Source organism: Anopheles moucheti, chromosome 2, assembly GCF_943734755.1.
Source record: "Anopheles moucheti chromosome 2, idAnoMoucSN_F20_07, whole genome shotgun sequence".
NCBI classification, from domain to species: domain Eukaryota; kingdom Metazoa; phylum Arthropoda; class Insecta; order Diptera; family Culicidae; genus Anopheles; species Anopheles moucheti.
Genome location: NC_069140.1, coordinates 96,864,691 through 96,885,505, shown reverse-complemented (window position 1 = coordinate 96,885,505; position 20,815 = coordinate 96,864,691). Strand labels below are relative to the sequence as shown.

Genomic DNA, 20,815 nt, shown 5'->3' with positions numbered 1-20,815 from the left:
TAAAGCCTTCTTCGGCGGGGGGTGGATGCTGTACTAGGGGTGGGAATAGCGCGAAGACGCCGGGTACACAGATCAGTAGGACGAGAGTCATCTTGTTGGTCATCTGTTGCTATCGTCCAGTCGAATGGTTCGATAAGACGAACGACGATGCTAAGAAGGGGGGGTTCGGTCTCTCCAACAGAAATACACAATGAAGTCATTGCGCGTGCTAGTTCCGCTAGTTCCGATTGGACACTATCGTGAAGAATTGGTATTATAACATCCATGATTGTGCTGTTGCCAGAAGCAGAAATAACGATGTTTGATAAATGATTCATCAGCACCCGTTATCGGTGCGGTAAATTGGGAAAACAAATGAAAGCGAAGGGAAGCGACTTGGCAACTGGTTTGCACATTTTGGGCAGTTCGTTCAACACCTCACCGCGATTGACGCTAATAAGCGTGTTTATGTCGAACATGCTTCGCGCGAACCCGGTCAAAGGCGAGATCGGCTCACTCTAACCGATTGTTCAAATATTATTCGCATCATTATGATCCAGAGCACATTGCTCTGGACATCACCGAAACACCATGGTGGCGCCTCTTTTTGCGCGAACTGAGAAATTAGTGGCATTGAAGTTGACTTTGATGCGTGGCGACGTATTTTTGCGTAAAAGGCAAACGCGCATAATGGAGTCGAGTAACCGGTGGATAATGTTATCTTGTCGTATTGTGTGATCGTATCTTCGCCACCGCTTCGAAACGTTAAATTGATCGTAAAAACAAAGTAGCCAACGGGCGAAATAATCTTTCGCAACAGCGAATCGAAAGCGGCAGCAATAACAAACTCATTTAAAATCTCTACGGTCATCACGAGTGTCGGACACGCAGTCATCCCGCAGCTCGTCTTGTATTCCATGTAGTCTGACCCCAAAAATGGTCGACCATTGAAGTGTGCCTGCCCCGGCAAGATGGTCCCCTCCAACGAGCCTTCTTTTGATTACGATTTTGCGCTGTGGACCCAAAGAACAAACCCTTATCGCAGGGAGCGCTTAATAGGTTGAAAAAGGTGTGTCCCGCGGCGCGTGAACCAATCAGACGAGCGCGAGCGCGCGCGCTTGTTTTGATAGTCCAAATTTCGGAACGCGAAGAGGGAAACGTTGGGCTAGGCAACAGCAAGATGCCTTTGCCGGTAACAGTACAGTTTTGACTTTGAAAACAAATCACGCCACCGTCGACCAATATCGGCATTGTGGGGGTGCGTGATCATCAATCAACAACGGTCGGTCCGGTGCCCGTGTTTCGGGTGGATGTTTTCGGGCAAACCGGAGATCAATGAAAGATCGAACGATCCTCGTCCCCCCACGGCTGTTGCTCGGTGGGGCGCGAGTGTTTTAAACATTTCGCGAAGGTCAAATGTATTGTACGACCTGAAGAAGCAGCAATCCCTTCTGCCTTGAGCATCATTCAAAAGGGGGTGTGAATGAGTGGCTTTTTTATTGCCATCAGTGAGCGGATCTGTAGTGTGAGAGAGGACAAACTTGGTGACGTCGATTGTTGTACACCGGTTCCGCTGTGTACCATTAGCCGAATTTAGTGGCTCGTTTGCGTAAACCCGCACAATTGAGGGATGATTTGGCAAGAATGGACAGACGTAAATCTGTTTGTTTACATGAATGGCGGGTGTTTAAGCAAAAAACCTACAATGGAGTATCTCAAAAACTATCATAAATAAAGTCGATTGATGACAATGAGCTGTTTGGAAGATAATGGAGTGTTGGATGATGCCTGGGTATTTCTGGATCTACAGGATACAGGTGTTCGCGCAGCAAAACTGTCCGAAAATCATGTTTGTGTCATCAATGTAATTTTTAAAGGCGTAATACATAACTTTCTCCAACTACGAACACATACATTTATTTATTGTTGTCGCTTGCTACAGCTAAGCACAATCGATGAGAAAACTCGTTTAAATGGGATAGTTCAACAGCACATCCTGGCGTGCCAACTCGAGCAGCATAGGATCGTCGAAGAATTTGTTGATCGACACATCCTCCGACAGACCCTTCCGGCGGCGCGTCTTCATCATGAACTCGCGCGCCAAATGTGTGGCCGGCTGGGGTTCCAACGGTCGAATGATAATGCTCTTGTCCAGCGGATCACCCGGCACAATCTGCCAGTGGTGAAACACGGACAGACAGAACGCTTGGCCTTGCGTGTGCGTGCGCAGATCCGTCTCGAACCCGAACGAATCGATCGCCGGCAGGAAGGCTTTGATAATGTACAGCGGAGATCCCGGTACCGGTGCGTCCTGTGTAACGTGTCCACGCCGTCTTGCCAGTACGGTGTAAACGGACGAAACGCAATCGGCCGGTGCTTGCACTTCCACGAACAGATAAGGTTCCATCAGGCGTGGTGTTGCCATGAGGAAAGCCGAGTACGCTACGCGCCTTGCGGTTGGAATGATTTGTCCACCACCGCGGTGCAGTGGTTCGGGGGCAATGACCGCATCCAAGATCTTGAACTTTACGTTTCGAATCGGTTCCTCACAGAGGGGACCTTCGCGGGTGCCCCACTGGAATCCTTGCACGATCGAATCCTTCACCGTGCCCAGCAACGTTTTGTCCACCTCGAACGGAAGCGTATCGTCGACGAGAATGTTCGGTCCGGTCGAGTCCGGCCCGAATGCCCAGATCGATCGAGCGGCCAGCAAATCCCACTGGTAGTTAACCTGGAAGAATTCGCCCAACTTTTTCTTGTTCCAGCTGATCGATACCGTCTCATTCTCGATGTCCTCGGCCAGTCCTTTCTCTAGCGGTTCCGCAATCATCGTTATCTTGTTCTTCTTGTTGGGTGTTTCGGCGAAGCATTTAAGCGAACTCGTTTCGACCACACTCTCGCAGAATGCTACCACTGGATCTGCTACCTTAATGTCGATCTCGGAGTACATCTTGCGCAGATCGTGCATCACACAATCGAGATACAGCTCTCCAGTGCCAAGTATAACGTGCTCGCCGGACTCTTCCACGCGCGTCGACAGCAATGGGTAGGATTTGTTAAGCTTTCGCAAGCCGTCCAACATTTTGGGCAATTCCGATGGATTTACCGGCTCGACCGCAATTTTAATGACGCTCTGGGTGTTGAACTTGAGCGGTCGGAATATGAACACATCCTCGGTCATCTGCACGTCGGTAATGGTGGCCGTCTTCACGATGCACTGATCGATACCTTCGATCAGCACCCAATTGCCCGCCGGAACGCGGTTCAGCTCGATCTTGTACCGTGCCTCATAGATCCAAAGCCGACCGACCTGCAGCACGCGACTATCTTCCTCGTCTTGCAGCGTATAATTCTCACCGAGCACTCGCACCTCCTGTCCGGCGTGCAGTGTTCCGCTCATGACGCGGGCCAACACTTGGAAGAACGTACAATCTTCCGTTGGGTACATCTTCGAGCTGTGCACCATCAGCTGTGCGTTTGCGTCACACTGCAGCATATCCTGGTAAATACCACTCTCGCGCACCCCCGTGTAGATATGGTCGACCTTAACCTGCGCGTTTTCCAACGGCGATCGGATGTGTTCCACACACATCTGCACAAATCCACAAAAATCGCCCACAAATCGATTGCACACGGTCCGCAGCAAGGGACGGATGTTGCACTTCATCTCTTCGCTCGAAACCGGTATCTGCAGCTCGGCAAGCGTATCGACCAGCGTCGTGTCCACATCTCCGACGACCTGAGCGAACAGTTTGTACAGGGGTTCCAGCACAAACTCGACAAAACTCCTCTGCGCGGATGTGTGCGCCGGCTTGCGCGTGAATTTCCGCGTCTTCGGTTGGAAGTACATATCGCCCCACAGACGCTTCGCAAATTCTTCCACATTAACGCCATCGTAGGTGTCCGCGTACAGTCGGGCGAATGATTTCAGCGTGAAGCAAACTCCGTACAGTGAGCTAGCAAAACATACGTTACCCAGCACGGGCGAAACGGGTTTCACGGTGGAATCCCCATGAAGCGTTAGCAATCCGTTGATTTCGTCTACGATGTGCTGCAGTTTGAAGTACGCGTCCTGCGGCGGTAGCTTCAGCTCCAGGATCAACCGATCGATTTTGTTGATGCAAAGCGTAAAGGACAGCCTTTCCTGTATCGCATGCTTCAGCAGTCGCTCCGTATTGAGCATAACGCCTTCCGCTGCATCCACGAACAATACCACACCATCGCAGAGCCGCATGGATGCGGTTACTTCGTCGGAAAAGTTCACGTGTCCCGGCGTATCGAACGTGTTCAGCAGGAAGCTCTTCCCCTTCACATCCTGCAGGACAAGCGTCATCGGAGTCGCTTTGATACTAACGCCCCGCTCCTGCTCGGTAAACAGCGTGTCCGTGTAGCGAAGGTTCCGTTCCTCCATGCTGCGCAGCTGCGGATGTGTTTGCCGCACCAGACAGTCCACGAACGTGGTCTTGCCATGGTGAAGATGCCCTATCAAAGCCACATTCCGGATGAGTGTCGGCGTGTCCATGAGATCCGAAAGGAACTCCATCTTGTACGTAGTTTCCGGCAGCTCCTGCGCTTTCAGCTGGAACTTCATGCGCTTCACCGGCTCAATCAAGGGTTTGTCCAAGGGTTGGGCGTCCTCCTCCTGCACGATCGTTTCTACCTCCTCACCGTACACCTCCAGGGACGTGGGATAGTAGCGCTTGTCCTCGTGCAGGACCACCGCTTTGGAGGACCGCTTTTCTTCCTCCTCCGGTTCTGGCTCATCGTCCATCATCTCCTCCTCCTCGTCGTCTTGCTGGTCTGCCTGCCCGTAGATGCTTTGGTCGTCGTCATCGTCACTCTCCAGATCCGGCCCAATGTAGTTGCCAAACTCGTCGTACGATGCTGTATCCATGATTTGCGAGGAAATCACCCGTAACTTATCCTTGAACCGCTGCTAAAACGACACAGATGCTTGTTTATTTCAGCAAAAATGCACTTTTATTTTCGCACACAACAAAACACGCGCGCTGCCGGTCGGGAGTTATTTTTCTAACCGAAACGCTTCACACGATTTGTTTGGCATTGAAGCGTTTCAAGCGAGATGCAAAGTGGTGGGCTAGTTTCAAGCACACCCGAAATGTCATCAGCATGTTTTTGACAGGCCACAAATCGGACGCCGAATTTTGTTTAGTTTTCTGGCAAAGGAGTCTGGAGCTTGCAAAGTAGTGAAATTTACAGTACAAAACCGCAGATTTCTTGTGTCCATCATGGCGCAAAGTAAAACCGAACTGATGGCGGTACTGGCCGTAATGAGGAAGTACAACCTGAAGGTATGTAGAAGGCAGGCAGTACAACCATTTGCTCGGGTCCCTCTAATGCGAATGTTGTTTGTTTTCCGGCAATGATAGGGCACGGAGGAGCTGCTAAAGAAGGAAGCTGGCTTGGCCGATATTCCCGAGAATGTGGCCGGCGAAGCGGAGGTGAACAGTGTGCTGGCGGCGTACAAAAGCGAAGGCGATCCGGACATATACGAAAACTCTTACATGGAGTTGCGCAAGTTCGTTGAAGAGTCGCTGGACATCTACAAACACGAGCTGGCGCTTATACTGTACCCCGTGCTGGTCCACATGTACATCGAGCTGGTGTACAATAACCACGAGGTACAAGCGAAGAAGGTGATAACACAGTTCGGTCCGGAGCAGGAGTATTACTACCAGGATGAGCTGGCCAAGCTAGCGATGGTGACGAAGCGGGATGAGATGAGCGGAAACGACATTACGGATACGTTCAAATCGAACGCATTTACCATTCGTATATCCCGAGACACGCTGTCCTTGTTGAAGCGCCACTTGCACGAGAAGAAAGCCTCGGTTATACTGAATATCGTGAACGAGCACATGTATTTCGATTTGTACGAGGGCGTTGCGCGTAATAAGGCGCAGTGTGACGCAACGAGCGGCGCCATGACGGGAGAGGCGAAGCGGCAAGGTAAGCAACGTGTTGTTGGATAATTGTTTAAGTACAAAAAGTTAACATGTGCATCATTCCCCTCGAAGATAATAAAATCAAGGTGTACTATGGACTGCTAAAGGAACCGGACGTACAGACGCTGGTAGCGGCACCGCCCGAAGAGGACGACGATATGGATCCGGATGCACCGGACAAACCGAAGAAGAAAAAGCCCAAGAAAGATCCACTGTTTTCGAAAAAATCCAAATCCGACCCGAATGCCCCACCGCTCGATCGTATTCCACTGCCCAAATTGAAGGATGTGGACAAGATGGAAAAAATCAAAGCGCTTCGGGAATCGACAAAGCGTGTAAATCTTGGACCGGAACTATTGCCCTCGATTTGTATGTACACACTGTTGAATGCGAATCACACCGTCACATGGTAATTTTGGCTGCCAAAGAGAGAGAGTTATGCGCGGTTTTTAATGCCCTTCTCTGATTCTTGCCCTTGCAGTGCTGATTTCTGTGAAGATTCAAGCCTCCTGTCGGTGGGATTCATTGATTCCTCGATCAAGGTGTGGTCTATGACACCCGTGAAACTACGAGAAATGAAGAGTGCTGACCATTTGAAAGAAATCGATCGCGATGCAGAGGATGTCCTGATACGCATGCTGGACGATCGGAAGGCGGAAACGTGTCGCACACTGCTCGGCCACAGTGGACCGGTTTATCGCACTTCGTTCTCACCAGATCGGACAATGTTGCTGTCCTGCTCGGAGGATTGCACTATTCGGCTGTGGTCACTACACACCTGGACGTGCGTTGTCGTGTACAAGGGCCATCAGTACCCGGTGTGGGATGTTCGATTTTCACCACATGGGCACTACTTCGTGAGCTGCTCGCACGATCGGACGGCTCGGCTGTGGGCAACGGATTCCTATCAACCGTTGCGCGTATTTGCTGGCCACTTGTCGGACGTGGATGTTTGCATTTTTCATCCGAACAGTAACTACGTGGCGACCGGTTCAAGCGATCGCACCGTCCGCCTGTGGGATGTGTGCGTAGGCAATCATCATCGGTTGCTGACGGGACATAAGGCACCGATTTACTCGCTAGCATTTTCAATGTGCGGACGATATCTTGCATCCGGGTCGGCCGATAATCGCGTGCTGATTTGGGACCTTGCCCACGGCCATTTGATTGCGGCACTGACCGGGCATACGGCCTCCATTCACTCGATGTGCTTCAGTCGCGATGGAACGATTCTGGGCACGGGTGGGCTTGATTGTGCACTGAAGCTGTGGGATTTTACCAAGCTGGTAGACGACATCAGCGGAGAGAACGTAAACGTATCGCACAATCCGGATGTGCGCGATGGAGAACCGTATCTGTTGCGCACATTCCCGACCAAACAGTCACCCTTCCTGACGTTGCATTTTACGCGTCGGAATTTACTGCTTGGCGTCGGTATGTACGACCACGGCGTATGAAAGATGGGAGGATAAGTGAGAAACCAGGTGAGACATTCGCATTTTACAAGCATTTGAGTTTGAAACATTTATAATAAATAAGTCGATCGGAGTCACTCTCAAACTATAATGACTCACGCTCTGATGACAAGTATGGTTTTCAAGTCACCATCAATCAGTTTAGCATAGTATCGTTGCTGTAGTGCACAAAGCGTAAAGTCAAGGGCACCGTCAAACTCAAGGTTCGGCTAATGTGAGCAAATGTGACAAAAAAAATCCCATAGGAGATCGTTCCTCGTCTTCAGTGTTTTCCGTGATTGACGTAGTTTACCACCACAAACCATGCGTCTCCACTGTCCCCCTACTATAAGGTCCTCCTACGCGGAATGAAACATACGAAGATCGACGATTCCTTGAGACACATTCCTCGATTCCCGTAGCAGTTTAAATTATATATCTATGCTTTCTTCATAAGAATAATCTTATTTCCACGTTCTTCAATGTATTATTCATTCGAAGTAGAGTTGTTGTTGTGTGTTTATAGATTAGCCGGAGAGTAATCGGTGGAAAACCGGTGAGATATATCGGTCATAATACTTTGGTACGCAAGAGAACTCTGATGTGTGGTATATAAGCCCTCCCAGCTGCGAATGCGTTTACTCTCGCACACTCGCAGTCCGGAAAGTGGTTCATATCTCTCCCCGTTTTTCCCGACACGAAACCTAAGACATTCTAATGCCATTTTGCTTCGCCCGGCTGCGAACCGTACGGACGAGCTTCGTTCTCAGTCCCAGCTGAACCACCGTTACGGAATTACCGTTTGCGCAGTGCCGACAGTTAATCCACGTGAAAGTGAACCAAAAGAGAGAAAGAGAGTTTAGATCTAGTATTAGATCCGCAGTGATATTACAGTCGGTTTAAATAAGTTAAAAGTGTACAAGCAAGGAAGAAACGCTACCCAGCGGTAAAAGTAGGTGATTTGGACACTTTGGAACACAGCTGTAAGTCGGAGTACCGGTGGAAGTAGTTAGGGCGTAATAGTTTACCATTTTTCTCCAACAATTTCCTAAAGTGTCGGTACAATCGAACAAAGTACAGATAGATTGCAAACTGTTGCAAGAGCAACCACTGGTAATGGGAGACGGTGTGCAGCAAGCAAACGGGACAAACCTTTTGCCACATCCCGCCGGGTTACATAATGCGCTGCAGCAGATCGTGTGCTGCTGAACCATGCGGTCCGAATGATCGAGTTTTCGCTGCGATATTGATTTATGGCCGTGTTTGTGCCGATGATCGTTGGGTTCCCATATCGTTATGTTTGAGGCTGAATGCTGTATGTTGTAAACCGTAAACCATACAGCCATCTAGCGCATGATCGTACGAGAGGATATTTTTCAAAGACTTCCGCCGACACTACTACTGCATTTGGCCAGCTTTCGTTTATTTTCCTGCTTTGTGATTTGTATCCAAAACGATAAATAGTTGCCCGAACCGGCGTCGAATTGAGCGTACACTTTCAATCAATCGCATTTTCTAACATAAATTCACGGTTTTGCTGCTGCTGGCACGGATAGCACGGATTTGGAACAGTGCGTTCACTGGTCGGTGGAACCACGTACACGACCGTGCGCCTGTAACGTGGAAAGCGTAGTGGGAAAAAGATAATAATAGCATTTTTGTTGAAACTGTGAAAATTTTGTCGTATGAGCCCGTCTACTAGAGTCACGTTTGCTCCGACTCTGTCTCGCCTGTTTGGCCGATTCTTGCAGGCAGTTTGTCTGTCTTGCTCCTTAATCGTACTGTTTTAGGTACTGCCGGCTCTTCTTCGGCACGAGCTTCGCTTGCTTCGCGGCGCACTTCTGCCGCCACCACGCATTGGGTGGCATTTAAGGGGTAGGTTCGTGACATTATCTCGCGTATGGAACATCTCAGAGTTTGAGCGGACACAAATCGGCCACCATAATCATCAAAGTGTCTGACCCTTTCGGGATCTTGCTTTTGCATGCTTTACAACCGGCCAGAGTCATAAAACGCGCGTCCACCGTGCTGTGATCTAACTAGGTTTTCTGGCGAAAGGAACCCCAAACTGGGTAAACGTTATTGTTTATAATTAGTGACGAAATAAAGTGTGCGATTATTGCCACCATTTTGGGATGCGACAATGCTGGCAATGCTGGTGTGCGATGCGAACATACACGCCGCTAGGGACACGGCCGGACAGATTTCCGTCTAAAAATATAGAGCAGAACATACGTACACACTTCTTCGGCTGTCTGATCCGATGTTTGTTTTCTTGAGTGTCTCCTTAAACTCTCAACTGTGTCGTGCCACACACAAACACACGAACCCGGAATGTTTGATGGGACCATTTTCGTTCCTTTTGACACAAGAACACGGGAGATATTCTTGATTCTTGTTCTGCTATTTTTCTTAGAGCGCGGTGCCTTCACTGCGTCTCTTCATTCGTCTTGCGTTTTGGTTTTGTTGTACAGCTGCCATTGCTTGAAAGTGAGTCAGGCTAATCTAGCTTGGCACAAACGACACGAACAGCAGGCAATAATGGTATCTCAACGATAGGGAGCAAACAATGGTAATGGAAAACACTATTTCTTCTTGCTCCATAGCAAGAATGTTAAGTGAAGATTTTCTTGTTACCTGATTGAGAACCATCTCACATTCCCTGGTGCCTTTTGACTTAAGATACCCACGCAGGAGTCCTCTAACCCACTCACGGTCGAGCGCCGTCGTCGTCGTCCGCCAATCCAATTTCCCGGCCATTCTGGTGTCCTCTGATCATGTGGTTGACTTAAGATAGACCACAATAAAGGCGTCAGGCGTCTTTTAACTTAAGATACAGCCGTTCATGTAATACGATGTAATAATATCAACGCGTAGTCGAGCACCTGCACAAATGCAAAAACGATCATGGCGGATCTTGCAGCCAAAGCGGACGCCTGGTTGTTTACTGTTTTGCCTTCCCATCTGACATTGCTTTTTGCCTTTGAAATTTCCGTTGCCTACTTGGATTTATTTTTGTTACGCCATACTGCAGTAAAACTTGCTTTCTTACACACTGATCTAGTACGATGTTTCTTTTTATGCACTAAATATCGTTTAGTTCTAGCACAGTAGCGCGAACAACATTCGCGAGGATAACAATTTAATAAATTAGCCTCCTTTGAGCGACATTTGGCAAACAAAAAAAAAACCTTGGCAGTGGTTCAATGCAACAACCATCAAGCAGTGTTCTCAACCACAATATTTTATGCCCACCACAAACCGAGTGTGAATGAATGTATTTTCCACCCCTTCCAAAGCGTCCAAATTGCAACATCGAGAGCTGTTCGTGGCGGGGTTCGTGTGTTGCCTCTCCTGCCTGTCCTTTGCAGCAGATGACATTGAATATCGTTCCTTTGCGAGCGTTACGGCACTAAACGGCCCTTTTCCTTTACGCTGTGCGATGAACATTTTGTCATCAAAACACTCATCTGATGCCAAAAAGAAGAACAAAAAAAAAATGGGGGAAAAAAACTTTGAACGCAATAACAAAATGTCCTCCCGTTATGAAAACATTGTTACAAAAAAAACACAAAACAGAGAGAAAACCAAAGATCCCCCACACGATCGCACATGCCGAGCAAACATACAAATTGAAAACAAAAAAAAACGGCGCGCGTTTTGTTTAAAAATACGCCCCAGGTCAATGGCTCGCGCGACTTCTAAATGGCGGACACCACACCACCAGCTGATGATGGCGGAAAATGGTTATGGCGTGAAAAATGTTTGTACAAAACCGTGACATTGTACCGCGAAGAAACTCGGTAGAGTTTTTGGGGGATCGCTCCGAGAGGGAGCTTTTTTTTTTCGCTGTTTTCCCCAAAACGAACTCATCGATCAGGAACGCCAAGATGTGGCACCGGGGGGTTAGGGGTGGTTTTAGAGATAAAAAAAAGAAAACCGCGTCACATTACACTGTTCCGCGTGTTTAGACATTGAGCATTACTTTCGTACACGTAAATATAGCCGCCGCTGCATACGCTTTTCATCTCCGGCTTCCCAAACGTCCCGAAACGTTGCCCACGATCGTTCTACGTTTTATCGCAACTTAATCGCCATCGCATTTTGAACGCCATTATGTATGCCAGACGATAGCGGGTTATTAATTCGGTACACAGCACCAAAACCTGCCAGCAGCTCGTGGTTTGTTCGCTCAGTCAAGTGTTGTGTTTGGTTAGACGACGACGACGACCACAGTCCCTGCTTTAGTGCTTTTAAAGGTTGGTTCTGGTTCGCAATCCGTTCCACCTTCCATACGTGTGTGTGTAGTGTGCGGGAGTTTGCTCGTTTCTGCACCAAACCATACACATTAAGAACTAATTTTAGATTCTCACTACTTCGTAAACATATGCGATCGTTTTGCGAGAATAAAGATGGGCCGAAATTCGAGAGTCGGAAATGATGCTGGGTCGGGGTTTGAGAGCTTGAGGAATTTTCAGGTCTAATTACGCTTCTTGTATTGGAGCACACGTTTTTCGGCCCGATAACATGACACGAATTTCCACGCATTAATGTTGGTCTCTGTTCTTCCCTGCAGTAAACACCCACCACCACATCAACCCTTGTCGACGTAGCAGCAGCAATGGCGAAGAAGGGGAAGGCTAAAAATGGGGCGGCCACCGGTGAAGGAGAACAAGTGTCTGCTCCAGCTGCAGCGACCGCCAATGCCCCAGCAGCTGATCCAGTGCGACCGGCTCCGGTCAAGGAGGTGAAGCTGGAAGTTAAACCCGCGCCGGAGAAAAACGCCAACCCACCGAAGCAGGCTAACGGTGCAGCCGTGCAGAACGGTTCCGAGGGAGAAACTGGTGAGATGCGACGGAAGCGAAGCCGTCGTGGCCGCAAGAAGAAGTCGGATGATGCGTCCGATGACCAGTCCAAGGATAAGGCTCCTTCGACGGTGACGGCGAGAAAAAATCTGCGCAAAAAGCGCAGCAAGCTGATGCGAACGCTGGAGCAGCTTGAGGCTACTCCAGCCCAGGCCACTCCGGAAGGTAAACCGACACAGACCCCCGAAGATATCCGCAAGAAGATACAGATCATTGAAAGTCTGCTGCAGCATCTGCAGGCCCAGACGCAGGAGGAAAAGAAAAAGATGGAGTCGCTTAAGAGCGTCAAAGCTGAGCCGCAGGAACCGGCAAAGAAAGAGCAACAGCAGGCCCCGAAGGTGTCGGAACCGGCCCCGAAGAACTTAACCTCCGAAAAGGCGCGCAAGGAGGGCGAAGTGAAAAAGCTTGCCAACGAGAAGGTCGAAATCCAAAACGAAGCAAAGCGGCTGACACAGGACAAAGCTCGCAAAGAGCAGGAAATGAAGCGGCTAATTGAGGAAAAGGCAAAAAAGGACGCAGAAGCTAAGCAGCTGCTGGAGGAGAAGGCGGCTCGCGAAGCGGAACTGGCCAAGCTGACGCAGGCAAAGGAACGCGTAGAGAAGGTCGAACAGAAGATCAATGAAATTGATCAGAAGGTTCAGCAGCGGAAGGAAGCGGATGAGGCAAAGGTTGCGCCTGGTAGTCCAAAGCAGAAGAAGGAACAGGCGCGCACGCGCAAGGACTCGGAATCGAACAAGAAAAAGGAAGCAGAAGAGAAGGCCAAGAAGGAAACAGAAGAAAAGGCCAAGAAGGACGCTGCTGAGAAGGCAAAGAAGGAAGCAGAAGAAAAGGCAAAGAAGGAAGCGGCTGAGAAGGTAAAGAAGGAGGGAGAAGAAAAGGCCAAGAAGGAAGCGGAAGAAAAGGCAAAGAAGGAAGCGGCTGAGAAGGCAAAGAAGGAGGCTGAAGAAAAGGCCAAGAAGGAGGCGGCTGAGAAGGCAAAGAAGGAAGCGGCTGATAAGGCAAAGAAGGAGGCAGAAGAAAAGGCCAAGAAGGAGGCGGCTGAAAAGGCAAAGAAGGAGGCAGAAGACAAGGCCAAGAAGGAGGCGGCTGAGAAGGCAAAGAAGGAGGCAGACGAAAAGGCGAAGAAGGAGGCGGCTGAAAAGGCAAAGAAGGAGGCAGAAGAAAAGACCAAGAAGGAGGCGGCTGAAAAGGCAAAGAAGGAGGCAGAAGACAAGGCCAAGAAGGAGGCGGCTGAGAAGGCAAAGAAGGAGGCAGACGAAAAGGCGAAGAAGGAGGCGGCTGAAAAGGCAAAGAAGGAGGCAGAAGAAAAGACCAAGAAGGAGGCGGCTGAAAAGGCAAAGAAGGAGGCAGAAGAAAAGGCCAAGAAGGAGGCGGCTGAGAAGGCAAAGAAGGAAGCAGAAGACAAAGCCAAGAAGGAGGCGGCTGAAAAGGCGAAGAAGGAAGCAGACGAAAAGGCAAAGAAGGAGGCGGCTGAGAAGGCAAAGAAGGAATCCGAAGAAAAGGCAAAACTGGAGGCGGCAGATAAGGCGAAAAAACTAGCAGAAGAGGAAGCGAAACGGAAATCGAACGGCGAAGCCACGAAACAGTCGAACGGATCAGCTCCAACAACTCCAACGCAAGAAAAGCCGGCCACCTCGAAGCAGGATGCTAAGAACAGTAAGAAAAACAACAAACGGACACCCAAAAACAGTGTATCGGAGGATGAGAAAAGCACAGCCAAGGTAACCGGTCCAAAAAACGGACAAAGCGGCGATTTTGCCTCCTCTGCTGAACCCGCCACGGTAGCAAAATCGCAGGAAAGCCAATCAGCACCCGTGCCCATCCCGAAGACCCCCGAAGCTGCACCTGCCTCACCAAAATCCTCCCCGAAACCTGGCAATGGAAAACCGGCCGTTCCGGCGAACGGTAAGCAACAGACACCGCCAGCCAAACCGCAGGAAAAGTCACCTCCGCAGCAACCCAAGACTGCAGCGCGAACCTCACCCCCGAAGACCACTGCCAAGGCACCGTCTCCACCGAAAGCGGCACCTGCTGCTGCACGAGCGCCGCCGAAACCTAGTACACCACCTGCCTCGAAGAAACCGGAACCTCCGCCAAAGCCCGAATTCCTCAAGAGGAAGTCGCCCTCGGTTGAGAAGGAAAAGATTGTCGCTGCCAAGGTTGCGCCAGCAGCCACTGCTCCTCCACAGACCCCGGCAGCTACTCCCTCCCCGCCTAGCTCAGCACCCGCGCCCTCCACCCCTGCCACCGTTCCTGCTCCTGCCACAGTACCAGCACCTGCTTCACCTGCACCCGCAGAACCACCGGCGGAAGGGGCCGCACGCCTAACCGAGGAAGCGCTCAACGGAGCGAAGAAACCTGCCGCCGCTGGTGCCGGTGCTGGTGCCAGCAAATCGAAACCGGCACAGAAGAAACCGGAGGTGCCGCCCAAACCGGACGTCCACAGCAAGAGTGCCGCCAAGATGAAGACACCCATCAAGCAGCCGGGTGGCAAGACCTCCACGGTAACGATGCATAGCGAACCCGTTCAGAATAAACATTTGACAACAATTCAGTCTGATTCCAGGTCGCCGGCGGTGGAGCTAAGTAGAACGGAAGCATTTAAGAAAAACATGGACATTATATCGACCATTGCGGACGTGCTGCTGTCGCATTCGCGGTCGAAGAAGAACCGGGGAACTGGGGCATCATCGGACGCTAACGCTAGTAGCCAACCCACTACTAACAGCTCCACCAATCCTTCTTCTTCCACTAGCACTGCTCTCGACTCATCATCCCCCTCATCAGCATCACTCTTATCATCCCTCTTTCCATCGCTATCGCAATCATCCGGCCCCGCTGCTAGCACCTCCCACCCAGCTTCTTCCCCGCCTGCAGACGCACCGAAACCGAAGTCGAAGCTAGATCTGGAACGCATCCTGCGCATACTGCAGGCCTCACAACCCCCATCTCGTTCGGGCGGCACTGAACCAGGACAGGGTCAGACACCATCGGGATCGGAACCATCTACATCATCCACACCACCGTTGCCAGAGTTGCCACCGGGCACGGACACTGAGGACCATCCGCTCGGGTCATTTCTAACCAAGGACGCCATTCGTATGTTGATGCCCACCTTGCAGGAGGTGAACGTAAAGTTTAACGTTGAAAAGCAACTGCATGCCCTCAATGCTACCGCGGCAATGGCTAAGATACTACCGAAAACGCTGCCACCCGGCACGGACACGACCGAGGAGGATGAGCTGGAGGAAGATCTGCTTGAGGAGGAGACGGAAGATACGATCGAGTACAAGTTTACACCGCGCCCGGTATTCATAGCAACGATCTGTCAGGTACGAGGAGGGGCACGATAAACGACATTCCGGTAGATTGTATTGCTAAGGGAGTCTATCTGTTCTGGCGGTTTCAGGTATGCAAGAACCCGTTGAAGAGTTTCGTCCACTGCGAACGCTGTCTGATGGTTTCATACTGTGGAGACGAACACCGCCGCTTGGATCAACCGTCCCATCGAGATCTTTGCGCGGTTCTGTGTGAAATCGCAGCCAACAGAGGTACCGCAGACGGATTGCTTTCACCCCAGCGGTATATCGCACTAACGGGTACCTACTAATTCTACTTTCAGGAGGACATATTTACCAGCTGGCAAGGAAGCTTAACGTTCAGGAGTATCGCAATCTGCGCGTGCACACGCTCAATCAGATCGAGCTGACGTTGAAGCGGTGTATGCAGGCCTTCGAGCGCGAGATTGTACTGTTTCCACGCATCTGTCTCGCACCAGATTGTCGCGAATGGAGACAGGAGCTGCTGACAGAGTGTACCGATTGCCGACAGGTGTCGTACTGTATCGCAAATCCCACGCACCTGCAAGCTTCGCATCGCCGCTGGTGCAAGGCGTACCTGCTCTTTCAGAAGCTAATCCTACGCCAGCGCATACTCGGGCGCATCGAGCCAGTTCTTCCGACACGCATCCTCACGAAATCGACTCCATTACCGGCTAACATTGACGAAGCGTTCAAGCAGTTGTACAAAAACTCAACTGGTAAGCGCTCACTCACTCAGGCACTGTGGATCGCCTGTGAGAACTTTGCTAATATTGGCACAATTTGTCGTTGCAGTACCTCGGGATGAATGTGTGTACGCCGTACTGTCGCAGATAGCGACCGCTCCACTGTCCGCGCTGTACGCGTACCAGCAGACGGGCCTACCGTTCGGTAACACATTCACCATCCATCTCGTTGGGGCCGAGCTACAGTTCGAGGGCGACACACTGGACAAGTGGGAAGCGTTCTTCCTTCACCTCGTACCGGAGGTCGCCGTACTGCGAGTGGTTTTCGTCGGTCCGGAATTGAACGTCGAGAATCTGCCGATCGACGTCATCAGCCGCATTAGGTAAGGGTGGTTCCGAATCGACTGTGCGTTGGGGGCAATGATTGTTCCATTTTTTTGGAGTTGCACGGAAAGATGTTTTCCTGTTAGTGAATTGTTTAATGTGACTCATGAAATGATTTGCTAATCACCCTATCATTACCTACGAACGGTCTTACTAAAGTGGATCCAACTGGTCTGTTCATTTATTTGTCGTATCTAATCTTAGTGACATGATTTCTTTCCATGATCGGTTTTGCTAGCTGACCTTGCGTTACGATCGAGATCCACAACAACAGCTGGATCGTAAATATGGAAATCGTTTTAATGTGTCGTTTGATGTTTTAACCTTTAAGCACACAGTACGTTCATCGTTATTCTTCTATGTTCTTCATTATCGTTAAAATTATTTTTATACATTTTTGAGTGTTCGTTTTTGTCGTTTTTTGATTAATTTTTGATGTGGTTTTTATTAAGAGGCAACGATGGTTTTGGATAATTTTTGTATCATCGACTAATCCTAACCCGAATTTAATACGATCGTACAGCATTGAGGCGGTACGGGAATACCAAAATGTAGGACACTTAAGCCAGCTTAAGCTGGACAACATAACTGAAGATCATCCACGAAGTTCCAGATGCATTTGTAAATCCTTCGACAGTACGATGCTAATCTTAAACGCCTTCGTTCTAGAATGCGTGAGTATGGCTGAGATTGTCTGGTAGCGTGACACACAATTGCAAGGTAAGGATTGATAATCAACAACCGTTGCTTCCTTGTTGAAAGCTGCGTAAGGTAAGTGTAAGGGAGTATAATTACCGAAGAAGTAATTTTGCGACACCGTGCCAATACAGCGCCGCTAACATTATGCACCATCTTCGCTTCTCTTTGCTCTCACAAACAGAATGTGCCGCACCTGTCGCATGAAATGCCGCGTGGTAGCGTTCGATTTCCAATGTCGCACGATGTACCACGACTATCGGCACAGCTCCAGGTACCAGCGACCGAACCTCATCTGTTTCTTCAACCCGGGACTTCATCGTACTACGGGCTTTGCTGGTTTGGATAGCTGGCCGACAACGATCCATGCCGCCACCGAGGCGGGCTGCCCAATGTTGGTAACGGCGTACACTGAGCTCGAGTCCCCGCTCGATCTAGAACGGCTGCAGCGTGAATCGACCCGCACCCTGCAGATCGTACAGTCACCTTCGGTAAATCCATTCGCTTCGAAGCGTCCCGATCGTAACTTCATCTCGGACGATACTGCGCCGATGATCTTCAAGAACTACTACTACTTTGTGGTGAAGTAGCGAGGAGCTGTCTAGAAAGCTTCAGACACATACCGTTCAGCCGACCACGTCCTACAAACGTTCGATATAATGTTCATGTTCCCACTTTCGTTTTCGCTTTTGAATGCTTTTAATTTCTTCCACTCACAACACTTCGACATTTGGACACTTCCAGCGTCACAAAACCGCCGAAGTAAGTTTCCTTACGCGTACTTTTCAAAACCGTCACATCAAAGCACCCCACACTGTTCGACCACCGGGCGCACAGAGCGTGGAAGCATCCTTTTCAATACGATGTGCAATAAATAATGTGTATCAGTGAGTTAAATTATGCACAAAGGCTCCGTTTATTTGGCACTACAGACTAAAAGAAAGAAATATGTAAATTACCATTACGCTGCGATACCTCACAACTTCGTATCGATCGACTTTGAGTGATGATGATGTACTATTTCGTCGGAAGCACTGAAGACGGGATTGTCATGGCTCGCTTTGTCACTTCCCAGTTCCTGCTGGTGGCAAGGCTGTGGCCGTCGTTCGAACAGCTTCTGGATGCTTTCCAGCTCGCGGCCCTTCGTCTCCGGTACACACGTAATCACAAATACCACCCCAAGTGCACACAGCACACTGTACATGAGGAACGTTCCGGAGGTGGTGATCAGCTGTAAGAGAAGAATAGGACATGCTAAGAAGAAGTCACCGCGGATAAGCTCAAGCTCGCTTACATCTTCCAACGGATGGTACGTTTTGATGACGGTAAACATCATGGCCAGGTTGAACGATCCTGCTAGAGAGCTGAGTAAACTGCGCTGGGCCGTTGGGAAAAGTTCGCCCATCAGCAGAAACGGTATGCTACCGAACCCGATCGAGAAGCCGATCATGAACACGATCAGACTGATCACCGGCAGATATCCGAAGCACGTGTTGCCGATCGAGTTGAGATGGAAGGCGGCACCCATCGAAGCCATCGCAATGCACATGATCAGTCCGGACATGATGAGCAATGGCTTACGACCAGCACGATCCACCACGAACAGTGCGGCCCCGTTGCTCAGTACCTGCACCGTACCCACGATGATCGTCGCCAGATGTCCGTCCATCGATGAACCGGCCGCGTGGAAGATCTCCACCGTAAAGAACACCACCGCATCGATACCGCTGAGTTGTTGTATGGACAGCAGCACCAGTCCAATACCGAGTGGGATAAGAATTTCCCTCCGAAGTAGCGCTTCCTTCGAGAACGGTTTGGGCGTCGAAGAGGATAGTTGCTGGTCCTTGTGCTTGTCGTCCACCGTTACAGCACTCGCCTTCGGATCGATCGAGAATCCCTGCAGATGGAGCCACTTCGCTGAGTAGTGTGCTTTCTCGTACTGCTTCCTTGTCTTTAGCCACACGGGGCTCTGCGGGAAGCAAGCGACTGCCAGGAACAGGCAGCACGCCATCCCACAACATATCCACGCCAGCAGTCGCCAGTGGAAGAACTTCCCCATGATGTACATCACCAGAATTCCAAACGACATAGCTAATGCGGGCAGTGAACCGATCACTCCTCGTATTTTGGGATCACTGCACTCACTGACGTACACCTGGGCAGCGGGCAGCGATAGTCCAGCACCGAACCCCGACAGCATCCGTGCCACAAACAGTACGCGCCAATCGTCTGCCGTTGCTATCAGTACCCAGGAGGCGGCCCATAGCGGAGAAGCTATAAGGACGGTGTATTTGCGCCCTATCCGGTGCATCAGCGGGAATGCTACCAAACTGCCAAAAAACGCCCCAAACGGTGGTATGGAACTGACCCAGGAGGCGATATTTTTGCTCGGTAGTAATCCAGGAGCTGTTGCGTGCATGGACGGTACGGCAGGTGCGGAATAACCCCGGACAAGTCCTATGCAGTAGTACGACAGTGACACCGACAGCGAGAGGAGCGTCTAGGTTGGAAGTATTAAAGGGCGAATTGTGATTAGTACGGCAATTTAGTGCAGCTTAAAGGAATGCTCCCGTAATGCGGTGCCGGACTTTCATAAAGGCATCGTTTGTTCTACTCGCGTTAACGTTTGTGCAAACGACTTCCATCACGTGCCTGCTCAAGGTGATGCTGCTCAATGCATTTTCTAAGCAACCTACTGGCGCTTGTAGTCAACCGCAAGTTTTGAGTTGCTTTGATGATATTTCTGTATAATATCGCACATTGGATCTTCATACTAAACCAGATCGTGCTAGCTACTCCTACGAAAAGTTGTTTAGGAGATGTGATTTCAAACCTTTAAATTGTGTTATCTCACCTGTTTAAGAGCTGCCATTGGAGTAGTTTTTTCGTCCGCCATATTTAAGCCCCCGCAGAGGTCACACCAATTCTTCAGATTGAATCTTTTATATCACTGATCACTGATCACCGCGTGCAAAGCACCCAGTACAATGTGCTCTGAGCTTCTCCAGCTTTCAATGCCCAACGTTCATCACAAAACCCGCGCAGAGCCGCGCTTCACAATAGACTGTGCTATGGCGCGTCGTGTCCCTAGCCTTCACAGTGTTTGCCAAAATTAACCACCCAAAACCGTACGTTACGCGATCGCGATCGTTAGCCGGCTGAATGGGACGACCTGCTCGAGGCACGACCGATACACACGTAAAAAAGTGGTCACCTCACTTTGTTGCTTGGTTGCGCCAAGTCGATTTTGAGGAATAGAGGGGATTTTTGTTTTTATTGTAGTGATGCGCGTTGCTCTACGATATTCCAAAACACGACACGTCGACAGTCAATCCTGGTGGTGAAGCTATCGCGAGTAACCTCTACAACGGTCAACCATTACCGGCGAACTGACCGGTCGAGGAATTCGGTACGACTGCCACAGCTTCGGCACGCGCGAAATCTTTGCGAGTGGAAGGTCTCCAC

The 20,815-nt window shown here is 50.1% G+C and overlaps 4 protein-coding genes across 4 annotated transcripts; 2 read left to right on the top strand and 2 right to left on the bottom strand.

Moving 5' to 3' along the window:
• Positions 1-1,891: 1,891 nt before the first annotated feature.
• LOC128310269 (116 kDa U5 small nuclear ribonucleoprotein component) lies at positions 1,892-4,962 on the bottom strand. Its single transcript, XM_053046869.1, has one exon. It carries the CDS (start codon positions 4,871-4,873, stop codon positions 1,949-1,951), a length of 2,925 nt encoding a protein of 974 aa, XP_052902829.1. The 5' UTR covers positions 4,874-4,962; the 3' UTR covers positions 1,892-1,948.
• Positions 4,963-5,228: 266 nt separating this feature from the next.
• On the top strand, positions 5,229-7,490 carry LOC128299517 (transcription initiation factor TFIID subunit 5). The gene is made up of 4 exons (XM_053035508.1): positions 5,229-5,291; positions 5,370-5,949; positions 6,018-6,354; positions 6,427-7,490. Exons 1-4 carry the CDS (start codon positions 5,229-5,231, stop codon positions 7,400-7,402), a joined length of 1,956 nt encoding a protein of 651 aa, XP_052891468.1. The 3' UTR covers positions 7,403-7,490.
• Positions 7,491-8,186: 696 nt separating this feature from the next.
• On the top strand, positions 8,187-18,223 carry LOC128299516 (neurofilament heavy polypeptide-like). Its single transcript, XM_053035506.1, has 7 exons — positions 8,187-8,382; positions 11,976-14,768; positions 14,820-15,596; positions 15,674-15,815; positions 15,887-16,303; positions 16,380-16,653; positions 17,535-18,223. Exons 2-7 carry the CDS (start codon positions 12,021-12,023, stop codon positions 17,938-17,940), a joined length of 4,764 nt encoding a protein of 1,587 aa, XP_052891466.1. The 5' UTR covers positions 8,187-8,382; positions 11,976-12,020; the 3' UTR covers positions 17,941-18,223.
• A 46-nt stretch (positions 18,224-18,269) lies between these two features.
• Positions 18,270-20,525, bottom strand: LOC128310511 (facilitated trehalose transporter Tret1-2 homolog). Its single transcript, XM_053047166.1, has 3 exons — positions 20,205-20,525; positions 18,645-19,850; positions 18,270-18,581 (listed from the first exon to the last, which is right to left on the bottom strand). The coding sequence occupies exons 1-3, from the start codon at positions 20,244-20,246 to the stop codon at positions 18,327-18,329; spliced, it is 1,503 nt and encodes a 500-aa protein (XP_052903126.1). The 5' UTR covers positions 20,247-20,525; the 3' UTR covers positions 18,270-18,326.
• Positions 20,526-20,815: the final 290 nt, after the last annotated feature.

Bases quoted from the DNA above. Each gene is read 5' to 3' on its own strand.
- LOC128310269 (XM_053046869.1), bottom strand. From the start codon at position 4,873: ATGGATACAGCATCGTACGACGAGTTTGGCAACTACATTGGGCCGGAT.
- LOC128299517 (XM_053035508.1), top strand. From the start codon at position 5,229: ATGGCGCAAAGTAAAACCGAACTGATGGCGGTACTGGCCGTAATGAGG. The intron at 5,292-5,369 runs GTATGTAGAAGG...CGGCAATGATAG, and splicing joins TGAGGAAGTACAACCTGAAG to GGCACGGAGGAGCTGCTAAA. The intron at 5,950-6,017 runs GTAAGCAACGTG...TTCCCCTCGAAG, and splicing joins GGGAGAGGCGAAGCGGCAAG to ATAATAAAATCAAGGTGTAC.
- LOC128299516 (XM_053035506.1), top strand. From the start codon at position 12,021: ATGGCGAAGAAGGGGAAGGCTAAAAATGGGGCGGCCACCGGTGAAGGA. The intron at 15,597-15,673 runs GTACGAGGAGGG...TGGCGGTTTCAG, and splicing joins TCATAGCAACGATCTGTCAG to GTATGCAAGAACCCGTTGAA. The intron at 16,304-16,379 runs GTAAGCGCTCAC...TTGTCGTTGCAG, and splicing joins GTTGTACAAAAACTCAACTG to TACCTCGGGATGAATGTGTG.
- LOC128310511 (XM_053047166.1), bottom strand. From the start codon at position 20,246: ATGGCGGACGAAAAAACTACTCCAATGGCAGCTCTTAAACAG. The intron at 19,851-20,204 runs GTGAGATAACAC...CTTCCAACCTAG, and splicing joins CAATGGCAGCTCTTAAACAG to ACGCTCCTCTCGCTGTCGGT. The intron at 18,582-18,644 runs GTAAGCGAGCTT...CTTCTCTTACAG, and splicing joins CGTACCATCCGTTGGAAGAT to CTGATCACCACCTCCGGAAC.